At 32.6% G+C, this 21,634-nt stretch overlaps 3 protein-coding genes and 1 pseudogene across 3 annotated transcripts; all 4 read left to right on the plus strand.

Annotated features, from left to right (window-relative positions):
- Positions 1-7,041: 7,041 nt before the first annotated feature.
- Positions 7,042-10,258, plus strand: LOC11423544 (ADP-ribosylation factor). The gene is made up of 7 exons (XM_003610812.4): positions 7,042-7,328; positions 7,415-7,505; positions 8,157-8,272; positions 8,450-8,509; positions 8,610-8,675; positions 9,621-9,811; positions 9,900-10,258. Exons 1-6 carry the CDS (start codon positions 7,272-7,274, stop codon positions 9,801-9,803), a joined length of 573 nt encoding a protein of 190 aa, XP_003610860.2. The 5' UTR covers positions 7,042-7,271; the 3' UTR covers positions 9,804-9,811; positions 9,900-10,258.
- A 751-nt stretch (positions 10,259-11,009) lies between these two features.
- Positions 11,010-12,885, plus strand: LOC11440933 (ADP-ribosylation factor). The gene is made up of 6 exons (XM_003610813.4): positions 11,010-11,240; positions 11,318-11,408; positions 11,817-11,938; positions 12,058-12,117; positions 12,206-12,271; positions 12,441-12,885. Exons 1-6 carry the CDS (start codon positions 11,184-11,186, stop codon positions 12,609-12,611), a joined length of 567 nt encoding a protein of 188 aa, XP_003610861.1. The 5' UTR covers positions 11,010-11,183; the 3' UTR covers positions 12,612-12,885.
- A 647-nt stretch (positions 12,886-13,532) lies between these two features.
- Positions 13,533-16,925, plus strand: LOC11428911 (ADP-ribosylation factor 2-like; annotated as a pseudogene).
- A 495-nt stretch (positions 16,926-17,420) lies between these two features.
- On the plus strand, positions 17,421-20,481 carry LOC120575799 (mitochondrial inner membrane protease subunit 2). The gene is made up of 4 exons (XM_039834408.1): positions 17,421-17,712; positions 17,805-17,877; positions 18,821-18,986; positions 19,885-20,481. The coding sequence occupies exons 1-4, from the start codon at positions 17,556-17,558 to the stop codon at positions 19,987-19,989; spliced, it is 501 nt and encodes a 166-aa protein (XP_039690342.1). The 5' UTR covers positions 17,421-17,555; the 3' UTR covers positions 19,990-20,481.
- The last annotated feature ends 1,153 nt before the right edge of the window (positions 20,482-21,634 follow it).

Genomic DNA, 21,634 nt, shown 5'->3' on the forward strand with positions numbered 1-21,634 from the left:
ATGTAATTTACCATACTAATTCCTTTTTCGCGCGAAAAATCATATGTAGTCATTTAACTTCACACCTTCAAGTGTGCAGACTACAAGTCCAAACAAAGTCTGCTTCATGAAACGAGTTTGATTTCAGTAGAATTGTCTCTTTCCATTCTGTAGATATTTTCTTTATCTATAATCTTTAGTCGACTTTAACACATGATCCTCATTATTATTTATCACATATAGCGCTATATTATATGCAAAAACACGTCAACGTTGACTTCATTTTGGTTCCATCTCATTCCATTGAGATCTTTTATTCATGACATAATTTATCAATATTTTATAAGTTTCAGGTACCTGATTAATTCTTTTGGAACTGAAAAATCAATTATGTCAGAAAACTCTTTTAGAGTTTCTATATCCTCGTTTTGGGTTATCTTTCCTTTAAGCTCCTTTTCTTATTCAAAACTTTTTATATTTGGAACCGATTGATCTATCATGCTTCAGGCACGATGAAGACTCATTTGCAATATTAGATTATCTGATATGGACATCTATTTTGATTGGAGCATTAGCAGCTAATAAGATTTGTTTACCTTTGCAAATGAGTTATATCTTGAGGATCAAGAAGAGACAATAATATTTCCTTTCAAATAATTTATTTGAACTTCAGGTTCACAATTTTTAGCTGCTTACTATCTCCCCCTAATATTGGGAAAACTAAACCATCAATTGATAATCAGCCTACTAGACTGTAAACAAGTTGGCTCAATACAATTAATGATAGATGGAGATTTATATCAAATATATTTTTCCAATATTCTTTCAAGATTTATCAAAAGGCATTATATTGGAGCAATTGTGACATACACAACACATCTAAAAATTGACTTAGATGAGAAATATCAGGTTGTTAACCTTAAATCAATGATAAATTAAGGGGAGAACTTACATATAGTAATGTGTTGGCTTTATGCATATCAATATCTCAATATACAAAATTATTGATTCCCAAAATTGAGTTTATAAGGCATTATCTCATAACCAAAATAGAGTTTATAAGGTATAATCTGATAAGTATCAATTATACAATTAATTTTAGACGTCTAAAGAATGGACCTTCCAGTCCATTTTATGAGCATATGCTTGTTCAATATCAATTTCAATTGAAAAATGATACTTATCAAATGATTTCTGAAAAATTTCAGAAAATAAACTCTTAGTCAAATTTGTTGAGAAAATAATCTCATAAACTTCTGATAGTGAATATACATGTGATCATTTAGTTAATGCATCAATTCAAATCATATAATATCCAAGTGATTCACATGATCCGTGTATTAATTTAAATAACACCTTATATAGACGAGACACTCATTCCTTTAAATTGTCAACTTCCCTTAGGAACTAGTAACACAAAAGTCACTAGATTGAAGAATCTTCTGACTCTTCAATATATATCCATAATAATTTATTTTTTTCAACTAGTTTATGCATCATAATGACAACCCAACTAGTCTTGCCAACAATAAATTTAATATAATTTGTAAGCTTCTGATTTACGATATTACGTGCTTCCATTGCACAAATAATATAATATGTAAACTTCAGGTTTACAATAATATGTGCTTCCATTGCACTAATATAAGTGTATTATAAATAAGAGACAAAATAAAATTTTCACTACACTTATTTTCTCCAGAGTATATCTCGTAATATAGAGATTTTTAACATTAAAATTTTATGAGAATGCAATCTCAATGTTTAACTTTTTTCCTCAATGTAACAATAAATTAGTTATTCAGGAGCCTTCAATAATTTATTTATTTTTGAAGTGCAATGCTAACATTGATTCCTTGCATCATAATTTATGAAAAATATTCCCGATTCTTCCAAAATGCATGATTGAAACCATATTATTGTTAAAAAAATTAATAACAATAAATTTTAAATATCATAATCATGCTACAACCAAAATATTCAATTTCAAATGAAATAAATTTGAATCATATATATATCAAAAAATATTCATACCACTATTGATTCACTACATATGAATGATTCTTTAACCATTTATTGTAGAGTCAATATTTATCAGAATTAACGATCAAACCTTTATTTAATGTACTACCAAATTGAATAACAAAAGACGAGATTCATCTTTAAAATACACCAAATATTCCTCAAATATATATATCATAATCAAATATATTTCTAAATACAAATTTTATACATAAAATTCATGTGAATCAATTTTAATTTCAAATAGAAATTAAACAGTAGGATATAAAATATTTTTTTTTAAATAAAAATATATTTTCAGAACAAATCAATTCACCTTAATTAAATTAAATCTAAATCTTTATTTGCTAACAACATATTTGCGTTTGATGTTACAATGATCAAATACCCATACTTAATAATTCAAAACAAATATTTGTATACAAGACATTCAAGTGCATATCGATGATGAGTTTTAAATAAGTTTAAATCAAAATCAACAAAAAATTGCCCAAATTACGTGAAAGCACAACCATAAAAATAAAATAAAACAGACATATTTACAAGACCAAATTGATGTACATATCTCCTTTATATTGAACTTCAATTTTGTCGAAAGTATAGAAAAATTTTTAGTCGAAAAAATTGACCAACTATATTTAGAAAAGAGTGTACCAAAATTCAAGAAGTTAAAACATAATAATTTAGGTGGCAAACACGATTTTAGTGGTTGAGGAATCAATTCACTTCTAAAAAAATGATTTTAACCAACTATTCTTCACAACAATAAAATTTGTGACAATTAGTTAAAATAAAATATATGATTTTAATTAGAGTTTACCAATCGAATTAACGTTGGATCCATAACAAACATGGACCGTAAAGTTAGAAAAAAAAATTGAATTAGTTACAATATCTTTTTGAATTAGTTTCTTATTTTGGAAAAGTAAAAATATATAGAATTTAGAAAATAATTTTTGGATCAAATTTTCAAATAAAGATTATTGCTATAATTTGAGTCCTTCATGGATGTATCACTGCTAAATTCTTCAGGAATTCATGGAGGATAAAGATTGATTTTTAAGTTCTTCAAGAACTATGCAATAAATTTAAACCATAAAATAATTCTCCAAGCAATCCTTTCTTCATAGATTAACAATTTTGAATTCTTCAGGAATTCAAAGAGAAAAATATTAAGTTCTTCAGGAACTACGCAGTTGAATTCTTCAGGAATTCAAAGAGAATAATATTTAGTTCTTCAGAAACTACGGTTTTTAATTATTCAGGAATCCACAAAGAATAATAGTGAGTTCATGAACCACACTTTTGAATTCTTCCAAAATTCACATAGAGTAATATTGACTTATTCAGGAACCATATAATAGATCTCTTTGATTTTATAATATGAGAAGATCAATTCTTATGCAACACTTCACTATTATATATGGAATAAATAAACACAACAATAAATTACAATTCACATAACAATGATTTAATGTATCTATAAGGCACTGATTTCAATTGATGGAATTGTAATAGTATAGCCTATAATCATTGATACAAAATTAAAACTTATTTACATAAAAAATAGATTAAGAAGAATTGCATACCTCAGTTGGTAAGCTCGTACTGATAACGTGTTATGAAACTATTAAAATAAGAAGAACAAGATTAAAGAGAAGAAGAGAGAAGAAAGAGGATTATATTATTCTCTTGGTATCTCTAATTAGGTTACATATGAGCTCTATTTATAGAGAAATACAATGACTTGGGGAGCAAGCACAATATGGCCCAATAAGCTAACAGTATGATCCAATAACCCAATTGCTATATGGACATCCACTTATAATATTTATAACAAGCACAATAAATTAGGATTTTTTTTTTTTTTGCAATACAAAATTTTAGGTGAGATGTGTTTCGAGGCTCACTAGGGTTAGGGTAGATCTCTAGACTCAAATGCACTTACATAGATATCATTTACTAAAGAGATCCTCACATCAGCAACGAGAGTTGAAGCTATGATCTTGTGGGAGAGTCGACCTTGCAAGTGAATTAACTACTTACCAATTGAGTCCACCTTCGTCGACTTATAGTACATAAATTTATTCCTTCACAAAACCCTCTTTGAAGTTTCAAGAAAACCACTTAGCATAAGGACTTGCTTTTTTTAAATAAAAAAAACCACTCAACACAAGGACTTGATTTCTCCTTCAAAGGTTACCAAGAACCCTTAACTTTGCTCAACGTGCTTCTGTCATAACTGTGTGATAACATAGATGTATAGGAACAAAGATATATACTTTAGATATTTGGATTAATTGGTTTTAGTATTTGGTTGTAATTTGTCTGATCAATCTTTGTGTTTTTGATGAATGTGCTTGTTTGTTACTCCTCATTCGATTAAACGTGTAACGTGTTATCTGGTTTTGTTTATTATGTTAATGTATTATCTGCAATAGTTTTGATTGTGAACATGTAAAGTTAAAAAACAAAGTATCAATTCCTCAGGGATAGTTAGATAGATACTAATAGTTATGTAATCTAAATTGGTTGAATAACACTATATATTACTTTTATGCTTAGGATCAAGTTTGAAGTATGCTTCTTGATGATGTTATTATCCAATCTACATTTTTTCTATAACATTTCTTCTTAAGCCTTGATATGAGTTATAGTTATCAGGTTTTGATTTCCGATATTTCCTTGTCAGATGGCGTCTTCTGGTATTTTCATAGGTCCTAAACACCAGGCGGAAGTTCCTTCAGTGCTTAAGAAAGAAGATGATGTTGAGCGTTAGACAAAAAAGAAGCACATGATAATCCTGATAATGATGGAAACAAGATGGTTGAAAGCCGGAAATTATATCAACACGCTTGTGATGTTGATTCTTTGGAACAGCATGCTGATATAAATCTCTGGAGACAAATCACTAGAAACAAACCATTGAAAGTTAGAGCGTTTGCAATCAGAAACAAACCATTGAAAGTTAGAGCCCAAGATCCTTTCAATCCTTGCCGCAAGCCTCGTATGAGAGGCAAAACAATGATGCTTCGTCTTTGTTAAGATCATGGGAATGCATATGGTGGTGTTACCTAAATATTTCTAAGCAACTTAGTTAGGTTAAAAGAGTTTCTGGCTTTTGAAATTGGTTTGGAATGTACTGATGCATCTCCTGCCAGATGACTAGACATACCCACACAATTCATTAAATTCAGCTCTTGTGAAGAATAGGTAGATGTCATACAATAAAGTATGAGCAACAAGTATGTTTATAACACAATAACCCTTAGTATTAGAAAGAAGGTTGTACAAAAGTTATCATAAAATTGTTCAACAAATATCATTTTTCTTAAATTAATTAATAACTATTCTTCTATTTATTTTCTTATACACAACTTTATTATTGTATTCCGAGCAATTGCACCAGTTTGGCCAATTTCTTTCAAACTTATGTCTATACTTGTACCAACAAAAAAACCTTATGTAAATGCAAGGAACAAAATAATATCATAAGTAACCAAGTTGTTTGGGCTCCAGTGGCAAGGAGCTCCTTCCGAGGACGTATTCGGGGAATACCGGGTTCGATTCCCAGGGGGAACAACACTTGGCCAGTGCGCATGCCTCTACGCATGAGCCGGATTAATCGTCCACCATTGGTGGGTCGGAAACCGGTGCGAAAGCCAAAAAAGAAAATATATCATAAGTACAAAACTAGTAGGAACAAAATAAAATCATTTATGATGTGTCTATCTATCTACTCTATTATTAGCACTTGCAGCATGTAACACCTTCATGATACCTTCATTATTGTCTGCAACATGTGCTCTTTCTTCTTCTACTAATGAAGGTACCATGAAGGAGTTAGAGACTAAAAGTGCTCATAATAGAGTAGATAGATAGACACATCATAGATGATATATTTGGTCTCTTTCTGCTTTGTGGTGGTCGGCGTTTGAACCTCGGACCTTGCATATATTATGCGTTGTTTATACCAATTGAGTTAAGCTCACAAAGAATTTGGTCTCTTTTTGCTAATTATAATAAAGATACTTTACCAAAAAAAGATTGATTGAAATATTTTACAAAATAATAATACAACGTGACATTATAAAATTTAATTGAATATTTATGTTTTAAAGTATTCGTGGGTAGCTAATTTTAGTCCCCCAATTAATTAGGGTAAACTTAAGGTTTTGGTCCAAAGAAAAAGCATGGAAAACTAAAATACTTTTTCATGGAAATAAGGGGATGTATAATAACAATCCTCAAAGATATAATAGTGAAGTTAAGTTTAGGTGGACTCTCCACTTATACGAAATATGAAGTCCTCAGTATATTGAGATTGACGGATGAAAATAAAATATTACAATTTGTTTATCTATACTATATTTAATAAGAATAGACGATTTTTGAGGTGATATTTCATTTTTAATTATACTTTAAACAAATTTATTTATATATTGTTGATATCATTCAAAAAGATAAGAAATTATATTATATTTTTTATATTGATGGTGTCATTGAAAAAGATTAGTATATTTATTATAATATGCAAATGCATAGTATTTATATCTATAATTTTAATCAAAATAATTTTAATTAAAATTAAAATTTCATAGAAACTACTGTTCATAATTTATTCGCATCAACGCAATAAAAAGAGCAGACGAACAGACCCATCTAAATGTTAGTATAGATGACTCTAAAAATATAGACGGGTCTAAACATACCCCTCTAAAAAAGAATAATTATATTCAAAAATAATATACTTTTATATTTATCAAAATTTTAAGTTTAGTTAAAATTAAATGATACCAAAAAGTATTTTAATTCATGTTAATATTAGTTTTAAAGAATTACACATATATCTAATAATGTATTGTTACCTCAACTAATCAATGTATTTCAAACACATAAAATAATTATAAATTAATAATACTCCTAGATATTAATTATTAAATCATAGTTTAAAACATGTAGAAGAAAAATGATTTATGTTGTTCCTCTCCTCCTCCTATATTTAGTTTTGTTTAGATTTATTCTAACAAAAGAATATTCTGTTGTATTCAATGACGAATTAAGTTTAACTTTTTTAACTTAAAAAAGAAAGAAAGTTCTTGGAAAAAAAGGAAGAAAGCAAGAGGAAAAAGAGGCAACGCTACCTGATTCCTTCCGTTAGGTTTTGTTGTTGTTTCTTGCAGTTCAATCTCTCTCTCTCTCTCTCTCTCTCTCTCTCTCTCTCTCTCTCTGTTTCTGATTCTAAGGTGAAATTGCAAAGTAGAAAGAAGATGGGTCAAGTTTTTCGGAAGTTGTTTGACACATTCTTTGGCAACTCTGAGATGAGGGTAAGGCTACCATGTTTTTCTTCTGCACTTTGTAATTTGATTTCTTGTTTACTGTATTGATTGATCTTGTTGTTGTATTGTAACAGGTTGTGATGCTTGGTCTTGATGCTGCTGGCAAAACTACTATTCTCTACAAACTTCACATTGGTGAAGTTTTATCTACTGTTCCCACTATTGGTAATTCACCCCTCTTTTTTTTTTTTTTTTTTTTAATTGAGAAAATATGTTTTATTTTTTTTTTTTATAGACAAAGGTTAGTGATTTATGTTAGTTTCCGCATTTCCGGGGTTTGAACCCTAAACCTTCTGTTTCAGTGTCGATCCCAGGAGTTGGTTTGGTGGTGTAAGACTCGGGACTTATGAGTGTGCTCCTCTCTAGGTCTCATGTTTGAATCCTCTAAGTGTTATTAGTTTATGAGTTGAGCTAGTCCACAAAGGGCTTTACATTGACTTCAATTGGGTACCCCCTAGTATTAGTCCGTCCTTAGGCCGGATACCGGGTTTAAAAAAAATAAAAAATATTCTCCTCGGTGTCCCTCAGTTCAACAACCGAGCTGCCTACTTGGGACAATATACGTGAAGAAGAGTTGCCATTCTAGTGGTTTCAATAGTTGCATTCTAATCATTTTTGTGGCAAAATCTAAAGTTGGACATTTTAATAGTTTGTTCATGATAGTAATTGTTAAATTTATACTTTATTGTATTCAGTACTTTCAAGCACTTGGGAATCAATGTGAAGAAAGTTCAGTATAGTAATTTCATTAAGTGTTTCTTTTAGGTGGGTCTAAATATTATTTCTGTATGCTTAAAAATTTATTTTTCCATGCAGGTTTCAATGTGGAGAAAGTTCAGTATAAGAATGTTGTTTTTACAGTTTGGGATGTTGGAGGACAAGAGAAATTAAGGCCACTTTGGAGGCACTATTTTAACAACACTGATGGTCTGGTATGAATCAAATCCTTGATTTTATGACTATTTCTCAGTGAAAACAAAAGCTGTGGAATGTTTGCGGTTTTGTCCTTTTTTCACCATCATTAGTATGTCTATTAGGCCTGTAAAGAAAGGTCTACATACGTAAGGTAGCTAGTTTAATATTAAATACTGATGCATGCATTTATGCAGATTTATGTTGTTGATAGCCTGGATCGTGAGAGGATAAGCCAAGCAAAGCAGGAATTTCAGGTGGTAAAATCAAACTTCACTATTATGTTATATGTGTGCATAAGATGCCGTATGTATCATTTTAAAACAAACTCAAAATTGATTCATTGATTACTTGCAGGCAATCATAAATGACCCATTTATGCTTAATAGTGTCATATTGGTATTTGCAAACAAACAGGACCTGGTAAGCCTTTGTTACTTTTTTCTTTTTTGTGCTTTTTACTGCATGAGCTGACATTGTAGTTGTATCTCAGACTGAAGTTCACATGAGAGCCAAAGCCTATAATTGGGTGACAAAATGACATTTTTACTGAATATACTAAGAAAAGTGTTGGAAATTTTTCCATATAAGCTTGTATAGGATGAAATAATGCATAACATTGTTAGGATTTTATGTTACTCAATTTATTGACAATTTAAATAATATGACATTAGTTAGAAGGTCTTGAATTGTTATTACCCTTATCTTGATCTGATGTGTTATTAACTTAAAATTTTGCGATGATTTAACTGCTGAGATGATGTCAAAGCCTCTTTGAATAAATGATAAGGTGTTTTGCTCCATGCTGTCCCCATTCTTCATAATTAAATGGAAAAAGTTGGTCAGATTGGGATCAATATTGACTGCAGTTGTGAAAAGTGCGCAATCACATGTATGTCAATTGATCTCCAACTATCGGTGATGTTGCTACTCATGTGGGTACAAGTCTAGGTTCGAGTATTTTTTGAAAACGCAGTTATGAGGATAAGTACTATAGTATCCTACCCAGATCCTAACCACTGTTATCCCTATATTTTAGGTTTAGACAAATTTTCACTTCAAGTTTTTCGCCCTTAGTTCTGTAAAATTCCCACAACTCACTTATGCGGCCTTCCTTCAGCCCCTTCTATTATTAGCTGATAATGATATGTTATGTACCAAGTTGATGGCTGAAACAAACTTCTTGAATTGTTCAGTTGCTGCATTTTTGTGTGCGCTATAGCAATCACTCATTATTAATATGTTGTAAATTTGTAATACTAGCTAACTTTTCCTTTTCATGATAAAAATATTCTCCTCCAATAATTTGAATTTTGCTGTGTGCTCAAGCCTGGTCATAACTCATATTTTTTTCTTCTTCTTTCGTAGAGAGGGGCGATGACGCCGATGGAAATATGTGAAGGACTAGGCCTCTTTGATCTAAAGAATAGAAAATGGCACATACAAGGCACTTGTGCCCTCAAGGGAGATGGCCTTTACGAGGGCTTGGACTGGTTGTCTTCAACTCTGAAGGAGATAAAAGCTACTGGATCAGGAGCCTCATCCTTCTAATTGTCAAGGTTTGAACGACACTTTCCGTTGTTAACAAGTTCCATTCTCGTGTATCATTCCATTACATTTCATCATTGGTATTATTGTATACTGCAGGTATTATGGCCAGGTAATTGACGAAGGAAAGTGTAGAGTCTGGTTATCAGTTTCATTCAAGAATGCTGTAGATTGTAGGACAAGTTTTAGTATGAACCCAGATTATTATGTAAATACTAGACAACAACATGTTCAATCATGATCTATATATAAAATTAAGTTCGGATTTGTGTATCTAGAATGAAAGATGGGTCCATCTTCCTGCTATGAGAGTTGTGAAGGAAACTATAAAGAGAGAATTGGTGAATGCTGACAGAGAACCATCCTCTATCCGATGAATGTGTCTGCTGAAAAGATCTGACTGTTGAGAAAATAATTTCATTACTTAATATATCCTAACCCATGATAATATTTCAAAATTTATTCTGAATAACAATAAAACTTGTGTGCTTTTCTTTAAGTGTTGTTTATATTGTTCACCAATAGTAATGTTAAGTACGTTAAAACTTAGATTAACTTAATTGCAAATAAATTACATGACAAGACTGTAAGGAGCCGTGCCCTTCTTGTGCGTGGTGTTATGCACTCATCATCATTTTCGAACAGTTGAATGCAAGGCTTGTGCGTTACTCTCAGTGTTCTAATGGATTCTAGACTATGAGTTGGATAATGTAATTATCAAAATGGGGTACAAAGTGATGGCCGACGTTATCAATCTCTCAAGGAAAATGTTTTGATTTAGGAGTTATCATAATGCAGAATTTATTAAGAGATAAACTAATGAAATCTCACACGATCTAACACAGGCAACACCTTTTATGATTAGTCCACAATATTTTTTTCTTTTTTTTTTTCATATTCCACTTTCTATTCCCCCCTTCTATTTTATTTTTTGAAATGAAGTAGTTTGCTACTGTGGAAAATAAAGCTAGCAAATTGAAATTAGCCAGTGGGATGAGAAAACCTGGAGGTAATTATGCTATTTTGATGCAGTAAAAGGAATTAAGAAAAAGGAAGAAGGTTCAAACTATGTTGCAAACACCAAAAGTATTGAACAAAACTAAACATGCCAAGTTGACTTGGCGAGCAAACAAACCAAATGTGTAATAATATTTTGAATAAGTCAATGGTTGGACAATGTGATGTCCATAATATATTATTATGATCACCCTTCTCAGAAGGAAGGGATTAATAAAGAAATTTAGAGGCTAAGCTACCAGTTCCCATTGGGTGATATTGTTTGTTAAATTTCAAAGTCCACACTTGAATATCTCTCTCTCTGGTTTTGATTCTCAGCACAAACTGCAAACTAGGATTGAAATTGAAAGCTTTCAAGTGGTTATTATGGGTCAAGCTTTTCGGAAGCTGTTTGACACCCTCTTTGGCAATACCGAGATCAGGGTATCAACCATCAACTACTTTTTCTTTGAAATATGTTTGTTTCCTTGCTTATTCTAATTCTCTGCTTCTGATCACAGGTTGTGATGGTTGGTCTTGACAATGCTGGCAAAACAACTATACTCTATAAGCTTCAAATTGGAAAAGTTGTATCTACTATTCCTACTGTTGGTGTGTCTAATAATCTTCATAAATTGACTTTCCAATTTTATTGTTTAAAAACTTTCTTTGGATTGATATGATTCATCTTGCATTGCATCCATTTCATGTGTTGTTTCTGCGTTGGTAGCTCAAGGATGTTAGGTCTGTGATGTGATATATTCTTCTCAGCTAAGAAGCCGAGATACACAGTACGACACAGAAAAATATTCACATTGCTAATTACTCTTTAAAACAGAAACATTAGTCAATATATGATGATTGCAATTATAATACTTGTGAGCATAACAAATAAGCATAGTTACATATTTGTTTCCCTACCTATATCAGTATATAGATTTTCTAATATGAATCTGTCCCCTCCTTGACATGGGTCTATATGTTATTTCGGTAGGCTTAACAATTTATTTTGCCTTGCAGGTTTCAATGTGGAGAAAGTTGGGTATAAGAATGTTGATTTTACGGTTTGGGATGTTGGAGGGCAAGGACGACACAATTTAAGGCCACTTTGGAAGAACTATTTTACCAGCATTGATGGTTTGGTAAGAATCAATTCCTTTGCTTTTATGTCTCTTTCTCAACAAAAAGAAAATTTGTGCTATGCTTACGACTTTGTGAAGGATTCCTTCTTTCACTTACGTTAATATGTGCATTGATGCAGATTTATGTTGTTGATTGCCATGACCGTGAGAGAATATATCAAGTAAAGCAGGAATTTCAGGTGGTAAAATCAAATTTCATTATAGTATTATATATGTGTGCGTATTACTGGCGATTATAAACTGAATTGATTCATGGATTACTTGCAGACAACCATAAATGAGCCTTCTATGCTTAACAATATCATACTGGTGTTTGCAAACAAACAGGACCTTGTAAGTCTTTGTTTCCTTTTTATTTGTTTTCTTTCTACTGCACACAATCGTAAATTTTTGCCGATTAGGAAAACGGAATGCTGACTGTGTGCAGCCACATGGTCATATTGAGTTTTTCTTTTTGCTCAAGTTTGGTCATGATTGTCAATATTTTCTTATTCTTTTATAGAAAGGAGCGATGACGATAACGGAAGTATGTGAAGGATTAGGTCTGTTTGATCTAAGGAACAGAAAATGGCACATACAAGGAACTTGTGCTCTAAAGGGAGATGGCCTTTTTGAGGGCTTGGATTGGCTGGCTTCAACTTTGAAGGAGAAAAAAGCTGCTGAATACTCTTAAATGTGAACCTTATCCTTCTAATTGTCAAGGTTTTTCATTCCATTATATCATGTGTATTATTGTATATAATACAGGTATTTTGACATTTGTTGTTGATGAACAAACGTGTGGAGTTTGGCCAGTTTCATTTAAGAGTGCTGTATAATGTGGAATTGTTTTACTGTAAACTTGGGTTAAAACTTATGTAACACAAGACCACAACATGTTCAATCATGATCTATGTACAAAATTAAGTTAGAAATGTAAGATAATGAAATGCTTGTCTTTCTCATTACTGAATGGAGTGTATATATAAACGAGTGTAGGTCAACTATATCTAATTATGTTACATCATAATTATAGGGAAATCATTAACACTAATTATAACAAATATTATATTCTATCACACCCTCGCAGTCGAAGCGGGAGGTTCACGGACGCTTAGACTAGTCCGAAAGTCGTCAAATAGAATACGAGGGAGTCCTTTGGTGAAGAGATGTCTGCAATCTGATGTCTGGAGGGAACATGAAGTACGCGTGCCTGACCACCGACTACTTTTTCCCGTACAAAATGAATGTCCATCTCAATATGTTTGGTACGCTGATGCTGCGCAGGATTACCAGATAGATAGATGGCACTAACATTGTCACAATATACCAGAGTGGCATGAGGAATGGGAAAATGAAACTCCAGAAGAAGGTTGCGAGTCCAGCAGGATTCAGAGACAACATTCGCAACACCTCTATATTCAGCTTCAGCACTAGAACGAGAAAGAGTAGACTGCCTTTTGGAAGACCAAGAGATAAGATTGTCATCGAGAAAAACACAGTACCCAGATGTGGAGCGTCTAGTGTCAGGACATCCACCCCAATCAACGTCAGTGTAAGAAATCAACTTAGTAATGGGGATGGTGATAAATGTAGACCAAGGTGTATGGTACCCTTTACATAATGGAGAATGTGCTTAAGAGCAACCATGTGTTCTATGTTGGGTGCATGCATGTGAAGACAGATTTTTTAAACTGAATAGGAGATGTCGGGTCTAGTGAACGTGAGGTACTGTAAAGCTCCTGCAAGACTACGATATAAAGAAGGATCCTCATAAAGTGTATCAGAGGAGGTGCTGAGTTTCTTCTTGGTATCGACAGGTGTGGCAGAAGGTTTGCAAGATGTCATGCCAGCATGCTCGATGATCTCAGAAGCATAGGTGCTTTGACTAAGAAAAAGGCCACCAGGATGATGAGATACAACAATACCCAAAACATAACTCAAGGGTCCCAGGTCCTTCATCGCAAATTCAGATGCTAAGAGTGACATAATTGATTTGTGAAGGGCATGAGAAGAGGTGATAAGTATGATGTCGTCCACATAGAGAAGACTGTAGGCGATGTCAGACTGTTGTTGATATATGAAGAGAGAGTGGTATGATGTGCTATGTCGGAAACCGGTGGTGGATACATAGTCAGCAAAACGTTGGTACCATATGCTCTGGGCGCTTGCTTGAGACCATAAAGTGACTTCTTCAAACGACACACATAATCACTGCACTGAAAAGTGGAATCCATCGAGTTGCTTTTGAAGATCAGTGGGTTTCTTCCTTGATAGACACTCTTAAGTGTAAGAATGATGCTGAGTTTTCTGAGGAACATGGTTATATATTCTTATGGTATGCGCATTTGAGACTCAATATGCTTGTGTGGCGCTATGTACTCCTCCTCGTAATCTTCCAACAGTTGAATGCGAGGCTTGTGCCATACTCTCGGCGCTCTAGTGGACTCTTGACCATGAGTTGGAAAATGTAATTGTTGAAGTGGTGTATAAAGTAGTAGTGACAGACCTTATGAATCACTCAAAGGAATATTTTGATTTAGGGCTCATCATAGTGCAGAATTTACTAATAGATAAACGAATGAAATTGCACATAATCTAACATAGGCAACACCGTTCATGATTAATATCCAAAAAAAAAATTATATCATAATTTACTTTGTATTCCTCTTTTAATTTATTTTGAAATGAAGAAGTAGTTTGCTATTGTGGGAAAAATAAGCTAGCAAATTGGAATTAGTCCGTTGGAGAGAAAACATGGAGGTAATTAAGTTATTTTGATGAAGTAAAAGGAGTTAAGAAAAAGAAAAAAGGTTCAAATTAATTGCAACAACAAAAACTATAGAACTGGAATTGGCTCTAGAATTTCATCTCAACCAAACTGAACATGCCATGTTGACTTGGCGAACAAACAAACCAAATGTGTAAGTCAATGGTTGGGATATGTGATGTCCATAATATATTATTAGGATCACCCTTCTTAGAAGGAAGGAATTAATAAAGTAATAGGGTGGTATTGTTGTTTGTTATAATTCAAAGTCCACACTTCAATCTATATCTCTTTTTCTGATTCTCAGCACAAATTGCAAACTAGAGAATTGAAATTGAAAGCTTTCAAGTGGTTATTATGGGTCAAGCTTTTCGGAAGTTGTTTGACACCCTCTTTGGCAATACCGAGATCGGGGTATCAACCATCAACTACTTTTTCTTTGAAATATGTTTGTTTCCTTGCTTATTCTAATTCTCTGCTTCTGATCACAGGTTGTGATGGTTGGTCTTGACAATGCTGGCAAAACAACTATACTCTATAAGCTTCAAATTGGAAAAGTTGTATCTACTATTCCTACAATTGGTGTGTCTAATAATCTTCATAATTGACTTTCCAGTTTAAAAACTTTCTTTAGATTGATCATGATTCATCTTGCGTTGCATCCATTTCATGTGTTGTTTCTGCGTTGGTAGCTCAAGGATGTTACGTCTGTGGTGTGATATATTCTTCTCAGCTAAGAAGCCGAGATACACAATACGATACAGAAAAACATTTACATTTGCTAATTACTCATTAAAACTGAAACATTAGTCAATATATGATGATTGCAATTATAATACTTGTGAGCATAACAAATAAGCATAGTAACATATGTTGGAAAGTCCGCCTTTATTGTGATCCGCCCCAAATCGCCTAATTGCGACATTTGAGTTGCCTCTTGTTGGCTTGCCTTGTGTTGGCTTTGAGGGGGGTGGATATAGTCGCACATCGGTTAGATAGGACTCTTGATGTACTTTATTCTGATGACAGTTGTGTCTTTAATTGTTGAGAAGCGTTGAAGATATATCTGACTAATAATTTATCTTGCCTTGCAGGTTTCAATGCGGAGAAAGTTGAGTATAAGAATGTTGATTTTATTGTTTGGGATGTTGGAGGGCAAGGACGACACAATTTAAGGCCAATTTGAAAGAACTATTTTAACAACTTTGATGGTTTGGTAAGAACCAATTTCCTTGTTTTTATGTTTCTTTCTCAGCGAAAAGAAATTTTTTGATATGCTTACGATTATGTGAAAGATTCTTTCTTCAGTTACGTTAATATGTGAATTGATGCAGATTTATGTTGTTGATTGCCATGACCGTGAGAGAATAGATCAAGTAAAGGAGGAATTTCAGGTGGTAAAATCAAATTTCACTATAGTATTATATATGTGTAACGTGTGTATATTACTAGCGATTATAAATTGAATAGATTAATTCATGGATTACTTGCAGACAACCATAAATGACCCTTCTATGCTTAACAAAATCATATTGGTGTTCACAAACAAACAAGACCTGGTAAGTCATTGTTTCCTTTTTTATTTCTTTTCTTTCTACCACATGACGTGAAATCTGTGATTGAAGATCACATGGGAACCAAAACATACAATCAGTTGATTTGATAATGACATTGTTTTCTGAATACACTAAGAAGAGTGTAGGAAACCCTACCATTTTAGTCCCTCATATCGAGTTTTGCTTTGAGGTCAAGTTTAGCCATGAATGTCAATATTTTCTTATTCTTTTGTACAAAGGAGCGATGACGATAACGGAAGTATGTGAAGGATTAGGTCTGTTTGATCTAAGGAATAGAAAATGGCACATACAAGGAACTTGTGCCCTTAAGGGAGATGGCCTTTTTGAGGGCTTGGATTGGCTGGCTTCAACTTTGAAGGAGAAAAAAGCTGCTGAATAATCTTCAATGTGAACCTTATCCTTCTAGTTGATGAACAAACGTGTGGAGTTTGGCCAGTTTCATTTAAGAATAATGCATAATGTGGAATTGTTTTACTGTAAACTTGGGTTAAAATCACTCAACAAGAGTCTTTTTTTTAGATTGTGGAGTGTTGTAGAATCGCGTTTTCATATTTTAGGCCTTTAAGGTTTGTGAAATGTGTTTTAAGATCGGAGGGTGTGAGATGGTAAATGGGTAACCTAACCGTCCCGTTTTAATTGGTAACCGACCCGCTTTATATATATATATATATATATATATATATATATATATATATATATATATATATATATATATATTAAAATGGATTGGCTCAAGTCAAATGAAAGTGGATTTAGCTTTTCTAATTTGGTTCACCAGATTTACAGTTTGGGTCAGCTAGTCGAGTTTTTATGCACACCCCTAAACAAAATCATCTAATGTGAAATAAATTCATTTTTTGGCCTTTTTTTAATTACAAATTGTTCCCTCAATATTTTAAAAAATTGCAATTTGGTCTCTATTTTCAAATTTGATAAAATATTTAAAATTTATAAAAATAACCCAAATTTTTTTTTTTTAATTTTAAATGCACTTTTGGTCCTTCTAAAACTAATTTTTACATTACTAATTAAAACATTATTATTTTTTTAATTAGAGAAATTTTAATTAAGAAATTAAAATTTCTTTTACATTGTTTAAAAAACACAATTAAATATGTTATTAGAAAAAGAAAAGAAAAAAAAAAAAAGTAAAACCCTTATATTGTAAAAAAAAAATGAAGTAAAACCCTAGAACAAGAAAAATCAGAAGCAAAAGCTGAAAATCACGTTTAAGGGATCTGGGTCGCTCAAATTTACATTCTCCACAGTATAGGTTTGAAAATTGAGAGTGATGATGGGGACAAGAAATTTAGTTTGGAATGTTACTAAAAAATTGGCCACAATTGGTCTCATTACTTTCACTGTCTCTGATCGTTATGCAACTGTTGTTCCTGTTCGTGGTGCTTCTATGTCTCCCACTTTCAATCCCAAAACTAATTCCTTCACAGGTTTTTTGTTTTTTTCTGCTACTTTTCTTTATAATTATAAGAAAAAATTGATTTTTACAATTGGGGTTTTGATTATTAATTATATGTTGCAGATGATTATGTCTTTGTTGAGAAACTTTGCCTTGATAAGTTCAAGTTTTCGCACGGTGATATCGTCATCTTCAGGTAATAATGCTGTTCATTTTTATGCCATATGTGCTTTGTGTATAATGACCTGTTTGGATAAACAACTTAATTAAGTGCTTATGTATAAGTTAATTCTACAAGAAAAGAAGAACAAATTTAAATTGCTTTTATACAAGCTATAAGCTGTTTTCATAAGTTATACTGAAGAGCTTATGACAATAAGATGAAAACAATATATATACATGTCATAAGTTGTTCCTATAAGCACTCCCAAAAAGTTTTGATCCACGTGAAGAAAGAATCCTGTCGTAAATAAAATAAAATAAAAACACACACACACAGACAAAGAACGTGCATGGTAATTTCAGAGTTTGGTTTAGTGGTGAAAAAAAACAAGTCTTGGATTTGGCGCTGGTTCCTTATTTGAGTACCGATGGTCCTTGTGAAGGGAGGAAAATCCAAATCCCGTTATTGGTACGATTTGACTTCTACAAAGTTTCCCACTTTGGAATGTGGCATCATCGTATCACCAACGAAATCTGTTTAAAAAAAGAAAATCGTGCGTGTAGTTAATTCATGAAACTGAGATTTTAGATTCATGACCAATGAACATTTAATTAAGACATGTTCTTCTGCAATTGATGAGTTGGTATTTTTCAAAAGTGTTTGCTCAAATAAGTCAATCTGAAGAGGCCCAATGTCTGGAAGTTAATTTAGTTTGTAACTGTAGAACTAGGTGAACTCGCTACCGTAAACTTGAAAATTGTTTTAACAGTGTAATAATGTATTTGGATTAATATTGCATTTCTTTAGAAGTTATTGCCATTGGATGGTTCATTATGTACTCTATGCTATCTGATCTGCCTATAAAAATTAATGACCTCTTGTTCTTATATTCATATGCTAATTTATGATAATTGAGACGGAGACCTATGTTGCTGTTTTTGGAAGTTCTTATTGACACAATGCGAAACTTTTGTAGTTCCCCGTCGAATTTTAAGGAGACACACATAAAGAGAATAATTGCATTACCTGGTGAGTGGTTTGTTAATCGTCATAACCAGGACGTACTGAAGGTTCCAGAAGGGCATTGTTGGGTTGAGGGAGACAATGCAGCTTCTAGCACAGATTCAAAATCATATGGACCTGTAAGTTGCTATTATCACTTTGAGTTTTTGGCATGACAATATTAAGATATGCAAAATGAAGCAAGAAAAATATGTTTTTATAAATCATCATTCTAGTATTGCATTGTAAAAAACTTCAACATTTCTTTGACATGAGCAATAGAAAATTAGAAGTCACAGCTTATAAGAATTACAATGCAAAACATAACCAGTCAGACTTCTATTACTAGAAGAGGAATAGACATATATCGTGCTAAGGCCCCAAATTGGAATGGAATATAAATTTGTATTGTTGATGAAAATGAGAAAACGATTATAAAGGATGATCCCTAAAATCCCCACAGTAAGTGCTCCTCCAAGAAGATATTACTCTATCTGCCCAAACCCGAAGGTCTCTAACAGAAGATGCTGAATGCCCTTCCCCTCTAGCAAATTGGCCACCTAGACAGTTTCAACCGATTCCCTATTCAACCCATTTGTCAGGCTAAAGCCTAAACCCAGTACCTGACATATCATCTGTCAAGTCAATAGCCGTTTTGTTGACTTATTTCAATGCAATAAAGGCTAAGAGCTTCTTTGATTTATTTGGTATCCTTCGATTTCATTGCTTAATGTACTTAAGAAAAACTCTGTTCACAATAGTTTCATTTGAATCAACCCACTAGTCTATATTCAACCCGGTTCATATTTGCTCACTACTAGCCTTGTCTTTTGGCCCACCTAGGCAAACCTTGATCCCAGGCTATGAAATAAGGATTTTCATGAACAACATTTACTCTTTATTGAACTACTTAGGAGTACTATAATGTTAGCCTTAACATAATTTTTTTATTGATGGGCTGTCGTGGATTTTGTTAATGCTGCAATGTGGGCGATGTGACATCAAATAAATTTGGTAACATGACAATTTTGTTTGCAGGTTCCATTGGGTCTAGTACGAGGAAGGGTTACTCATGTTGTTTGGCCTCCTCAAAGAATAGGAGCTGTCAAGAATACTACACCAGAAAGATTACCTTCTTCATAGTCGGATCCTAATGCTATTGTCTGACCTCTTCAAAGAGCCACACCGGAAAAGAACCACACCAGAAGAATAATTTTTGATCTCTAATGTTGTTCCCTTTGGTTGGAAAACCATTAATTAATTGGTCATTGTGGAGAGAAGTTACCAACCCATTTGTTGATTGGATTCGTAGAACTTTGAATTTTGATTATATTCTAATCAAGGTAATCAATTTAAGATGTCACAAATGAGATGAATGATATCATAACTGCTATTTTTTTAAGCAGAACTTGTCGAGATAATAATTCAAAGGGTGCCGCTAACTTAGTGCAAATGTGTTTACTAGTATTTTGAAGTAATTAGTGCACTCAAATTTAATGGGTGGAGGGGTTATGTGTGCAGCCATAATTTGGGATGAGGATGATGGAGGCTTGTTATAGGACGCTAAAGAGGTTATAAATTCGTGTAATTCTTGTGTAATTGTGCTCGTAAGTTATATATATTATTTTTTTGACAGGAAGCTCGCAAGTTATATTATAATATATATATATGAGTCAGGATCCGTTGACACCTGACACCAGGTGTCAACGAATCCGTTAACACCAAATCATAGCCATTTATTATGTTTAATCCAAGGGTTCTAATTACTGTGAAATTAACTCACGTGAACCGTTCTCCACTTGATCCCCCCTAATCTGCACTCTCACACCTTCTCCTTTGCGCTAACCACCAAAGCTTGAAAGAACAACAATGAAAGCTTCTTTTTCTTATCAATTATCACAAATCAACGCCAATTAATTTCTATGCACATCGATAATTGGCTACCACACAGTTTAATTCAAAGGGTTTTCTAATTTACTATAATCATAAAAATTGATTTTGTATATTGATATAGCATGAATCCAAATATGTATTTGCTTTAACGATTCACAAGCCGATCAATTGATTTATGAACCCAATTCCTAGACTTATAATCCTGTCTCAATTTGTTTACGATTTCATGAGTTCTACATAAAAAATTGTCATTAATTTGCGATTAATATATGGAATTAACGAAAGGGAAATGAAGATTGCAGATGATGAATGAATTCTAACAATTGGATGTTTGGGTCTAGTGGAGAAAAACAATTTGTTAGCTTTCAGGTAGAATTTAAATCTAGTGTGTCTTGTTAAATAGACACATACGTGAGTTAATTTTACAATAATCGGGACCCTTGGATTAAATGTATTAAATGGTTAAGATTTGGTGTCAACGAATTCGTTGACACCTGGTGTCAACGGATCCTATCTCTCTATATATATATATATATATATATATATATATATATATATATATATATATATATAGACACACACACACCAAGTCATTCAAACACCAAATAATCATATCAATTATTGGAGTAGCCCTATACATCAGGGGTATACAACAATTTCTAGAGTCTTACTCTTATGGAAGGTTGAAATTAAATATAAAATGCTAAAGAACAAGAGTGTAAGAGACGTCCAACCAGCAAATTCCAACCAGCTATTTGCTGGAATTCTAGTGGATCATAGTTAATTCTAAATAGATATTCTAGTTAAAAATTTGATCCGGGGTCCAACAATTTAGTTCCCTAAATTTTTGAGATGATAGTTAATTTCTTAAATTTAATAATGCTTGTTAATTCAG

This window comes from Medicago truncatula, chromosome 5, assembly GCF_003473485.1.
Source record: "Medicago truncatula cultivar Jemalong A17 chromosome 5, MtrunA17r5.0-ANR, whole genome shotgun sequence".
NCBI lineage: Eukaryota > Viridiplantae > Streptophyta > Magnoliopsida > Fabales > Fabaceae > Medicago > Medicago truncatula.

Excerpts from the sequence above, each read along its gene's own strand:
- LOC120575799 (XM_039834408.1), top strand. The coding sequence starts at position 17,556 with ATGATGGGGACAAGAAATTTAGTTTGGAATGTTACTAAAAAATTGGCC. Across the intron at positions 17,713-17,804 it reads CAAAACTAATTCCTTCACAG|ATGATTATGTCTTTGTTGAG; the intron begins GTTTTTTGTTTT and ends TATATGTTGCAG. Across the intron at positions 17,878-18,820 it reads GGTGATATCGTCATCTTCAG|TTCCCCGTCGAATTTTAAGG; the intron begins GTAATAATGCTG and ends AAACTTTTGTAG.
- LOC11423544 (XM_003610812.4), top strand. The coding sequence starts at position 7,272 with ATGGGTCAAGTTTTTCGGAAGTTGTTTGACACATTCTTTGGCAACTCT. Across the intron at positions 7,506-8,156 it reads ATCTACTGTTCCCACTATTG|GTTTCAATGTGGAGAAAGTT; the intron begins GTAATTCACCCC and ends TTTTCCATGCAG. Across the intron at positions 8,676-9,620 it reads TTGCAAACAAACAGGACCTG|AGAGGGGCGATGACGCCGAT; the intron begins GTAAGCCTTTGT and ends CTTCTTTCGTAG.
- LOC11440933 (XM_003610813.4), top strand. The coding sequence starts at position 11,184 with ATGGGTCAAGCTTTTCGGAAGCTGTTTGACACCCTCTTTGGCAATACC. Across the intron at positions 11,241-11,317 it reads TTGGCAATACCGAGATCAGG|GTTGTGATGGTTGGTCTTGA; the intron begins GTATCAACCATC and ends TTCTGATCACAG. Across the intron at positions 12,118-12,205 it reads AAGTAAAGCAGGAATTTCAG|ACAACCATAAATGAGCCTTC; the intron begins GTGGTAAAATCA and ends GATTACTTGCAG.